Consider the following 3,547-nt stretch of genomic DNA (forward strand, 5'->3'; position numbering starts at 1 on the left):
GGCGCGCCCTAGGGGGGGCGCCCCCACCCTCTTGACCTCCTCTTTGACTCCTTGTAGTAGGGTCCAAGTCTCCTGGATCACGTTCGGTGAGAAAATCACGTTCCCGAAGATTTTATTCCGTTTGGACTCCGTTTGATATTCCGTTTCTCTGAAACACTGAAATAGGCAAAAAAACAGCAATTCTGGGCTGGGCCTCTGGTTAATAGGTTAGTCCCAAAAATAATATAAAAGTGGAAAATAAAGCCCAATATAGTCCAAAACAGTAGATAATATAGCATGGAGCAATCAAAAATTATAGATACGTTGGAGACATATCAATGCAACAAAATGAGTGCAAGTGCAGATACCCACGGCCGTTCAATGAAAACATGGCACAGGGCAAGTGCTCATACCCAGTTTATCATCGTCGAGATGATGGTCGGTAAGCTAAGGTCCGTGGTAAAATGTTGGACAACAAATGGGTTGTTCCGTATAACCCTTACCTTCTGCGGATGTTCAGTTGCCACATCAACGTTGAGGTTTGCTCCAGCATAAAGGCCGTCAAATACCTTTACAAGTACATATACAAGTGCCATGACAGGGCTTCTTTCAGCATTGACCAGCCCGGCGCCGATGGTAACATTGACGTAGACGCGAGGTGGGTTACTCCTCCAGAGGCGATGTGGAGGATATTTGGCTTCCCCTTGTGTGCCAATGACCCTCCTGTCCTATAGTTGCCTCTTCGTCTCCCGAATATGCACAGGGTGGCCTTCAATGAGCAAGCTCACTTGACCGACGTAGTCGCCTCTGAGAATGCCTCCAAATCCATGTTGACAGAGTATTTCAAAGATAACCAAAACCACCCTGGGCTAGGAATATATTGTACAAGGATTTTCCTGGAAGGTTCACCTGGCAGAAGGGTAAGAAGTACTGGAAAGAGCGGGTGGAGCGTTATCAGATAGGTCAAATTGTGTCTGCCAATCTTGCTGAGGGGGAGCGATACTATCTGCGTGTGCTGCTAAACCATGTTGCTGGCAAGACATCCTATGAGGACCTGCTCACCGTGGACGGTAGGCTATGTGGGAGCTTTATAGAGGCTGCCGAAAGGTTGGGACTCATCGAGGCAGATAACACGCTCGACGACTGTCTTACCGAGGCAGAGCAGTGGGCGATGCCATGTTCGCTCAGGAGGCTCTTCGCAACAATTTTGGTGCACTGTGAGCCAGGCGACATGCGTGGTTTATGGGATAGGCACCTCGAGCCTATGTCTGATGACTATCGGCGATCACACACGTGCCCGATTGAGGTGGAACAGATGGTGTTGCTTGACATTAGGGGTATGTTGCAGTCCATGGGAAAAGACATAGCTGATTTCGCTCTTCCATGCATTGACGATGCGTTCGACCCAACCGAGGGCGAGGCTAGAGAAGTGATCGAGGAATCCAACATCGATTTTGACATCAACGACACTAAATTGGCATCGTCGCTAAACTTCGAGCAGAGGGTTGCATACGACGAGATACTAGCTGCTGTTGATGGCAGTGATGGGGGTGTGTTCTTTGTTGATGGCCCAGGAGGTACAGGGAAGACCTTCCTGTACAGGGCGCTGCTTGCGAAGGTTCGAAGCGAGGGAAACATCGCTATCGCTACCGCGACGTCAGGCGTCGCGGCTTCTATCATGCCTGGAGGCAGGACTGCCCACTCGAGGTTCAAGATCCCATTGAGTTGCGACGATGGCGCCTCCTGCACCTTCACGAAGCAGAGTAGTACCGCCAAGCTACTGAGGATGGCCTCATTGATACTATGGGACGAGGCCACCATGACTAAGCGATGGGCGGTCGAGGCACTGGACAACAGCATGCGTGACATCATGGGAAGATGGGACCGACCCTTTGGAGGAAAAACTGTTGTGTTTGGCGGGGACTTTAGGCAGGTGCTTCCGGTCGTCAGGAGGGGGTCCCGGGGTCAGATAATTGATGCAACCCTCCGAAGTTCACATCTCTGGAAGGGTATGCGCCAGCTAAGGCTCGTCATCAACATGAGGGCTCATAATGACACCTGGTTTGTGGATTACTTGCTAAGACTAGGCAATGGCACCGAGGAAGTTGACAATTAAGGAAACATACGACTCCCTGAAGATATTTGTGTGCGATCTACATGCGAGGGTGACGACCTAGAGAAGCTGATTGACCATGTGTTTCTAAGACTAGATGACAACATGTCCGATCTGAATTACATGACTTCACGCGCAATCCTCTCCACCACAAACGATAATGTGGAAAAGATAAACATACACATGGTAGAGCGTTTTCGGAGAGAAGAAGTAATCTACCATAGCTTTGACAGTGCAGAAGACGACCCATATGGCTACTACGCTCCCGAGTTCCTGAATGGGTTGACTCCCAATGGTCTGCCTCCGCATGCACTCAACCTGAAGCTCAACTGCCCTATCATACTTCTGAGGAACATTGATCTGGCTAATGGTCTATGTAATGGGACGAGGCTTGTGGTCCGAGGTTTCGAGAGGAACGCCATCGACGCAGAAATCGTGATCGGACAACACGCAGGTAGGAGGGTATTCCTTCCTCGAATACCCCTATGCCCGTCTGACAATGACATGTTTCCATTCAAGTTCAAGAGGAAGCAATTTCCTGTAAGGCTTAGCTTTGCCATGACGATTAATAAGGCTCAAGGACAGACGATTCCAATTGTTAGCGTGTACCTACCTAATCCGGTGTTCTCTCATGGTCAACTCTATGTCGCGTTGTCTCGAGCCACCGTGAAGAGGAACATAAAGATCCTCATTGAGAAGGAGAAGGAGAAGGATAATGGCAAGAAGCAAAGTGATAAATCAAAGAAGTGAAAAAGAGCTTCCTTGTCCTTACAAACCTTGATGAAGAACATCGTCTATAAGGAAGTCCTTACAGGCTGAAGTCCACACTTACGAAACCGGCGGGTTTTGAATATGACAAGAGCATTTACTCTTATTCTATAGATAATTTGTTGCTCTGGAGTGCTTTTGTACAGATGTTTATCTTTGTTTTTTATTTGACTGCAATCTTTATTTAAACGTGCGCAACCACTATCAGATTAAGAATGCCCAGCTTCAGTGGTGTTGCTACGGGCCAGTGCACTTCATCTTCAATTTTATCATATTTTGCTCAGACTCTGAGGATTTAGAGTATGCATCTATATAGTTTTTGCATCCAGTACACCTATGCTTTGAATGTCTCGAGATGTAGGTATAGCCAATATGACATGTTAGATAATAACATGAGACAATCGCCCCCTGTTTTAAGTCTATATGTTTCAGTTCGGTTAGTATACACTAGACAGAATTAATTATTGTGGCATTTTTGTCTATCAATAATGTGTGTGCATGTTTTCCTTAAGGAAACAACATATAGTTGTCTTTATCACCGGGAACACACTTTAGGTGCAGATCATGATATTTCAGTTGGGCAGTTTTGACATGGTACTTTTTTAGTCAATATTTGTTTATCTTAAGCAGCAGTACTTCTCTCTTCGAATGACACTACGATACCATATACAAGTTGCATACATTTCA

At 46.9% G+C, this 3,547-nt stretch overlaps 2 protein-coding genes across 2 annotated transcripts; both read left to right on the forward strand.

Moving 5' to 3' along the window:
• The first annotated feature begins 327 nt into the window (after positions 1 to 327).
• On the forward strand, positions 328 to 2,095 carry LOC147971134 (uncharacterized). The gene is made up of 3 exons (XM_087523836.1): positions 328 to 431; positions 500 to 637; positions 853 to 2,095. The coding sequence occupies exons 1-3, from the start codon at positions 328 to 330 to the stop codon at positions 2,093 to 2,095; spliced, it is 1,485 nt and encodes a 494-aa protein (XP_087379962.1).
• A 180-nt stretch (positions 2,096 to 2,275) lies between these two features.
• Positions 2,276 to 2,842, forward strand: LOC147971135 (uncharacterized). The gene has a single exon (XM_087523837.1). The coding sequence runs from the start codon at positions 2,276 to 2,278 to the stop codon at positions 2,840 to 2,842; it is 567 nt and encodes a 188-aa protein (XP_087379963.1).
• The last annotated feature ends 705 nt before the right edge of the window (positions 2,843 to 3,547 follow it).

The sequence above is a fragment of the Triticum urartu genome, chromosome 5A, assembly GCF_056163025.1.
Source record: "Triticum urartu cultivar PI428250 chromosome 5A, HENAU_Tu73, whole genome shotgun sequence".
In the NCBI taxonomy this organism is placed as follows: Eukaryota; Viridiplantae; Streptophyta; class Magnoliopsida; order Poales; family Poaceae; genus Triticum; species Triticum urartu.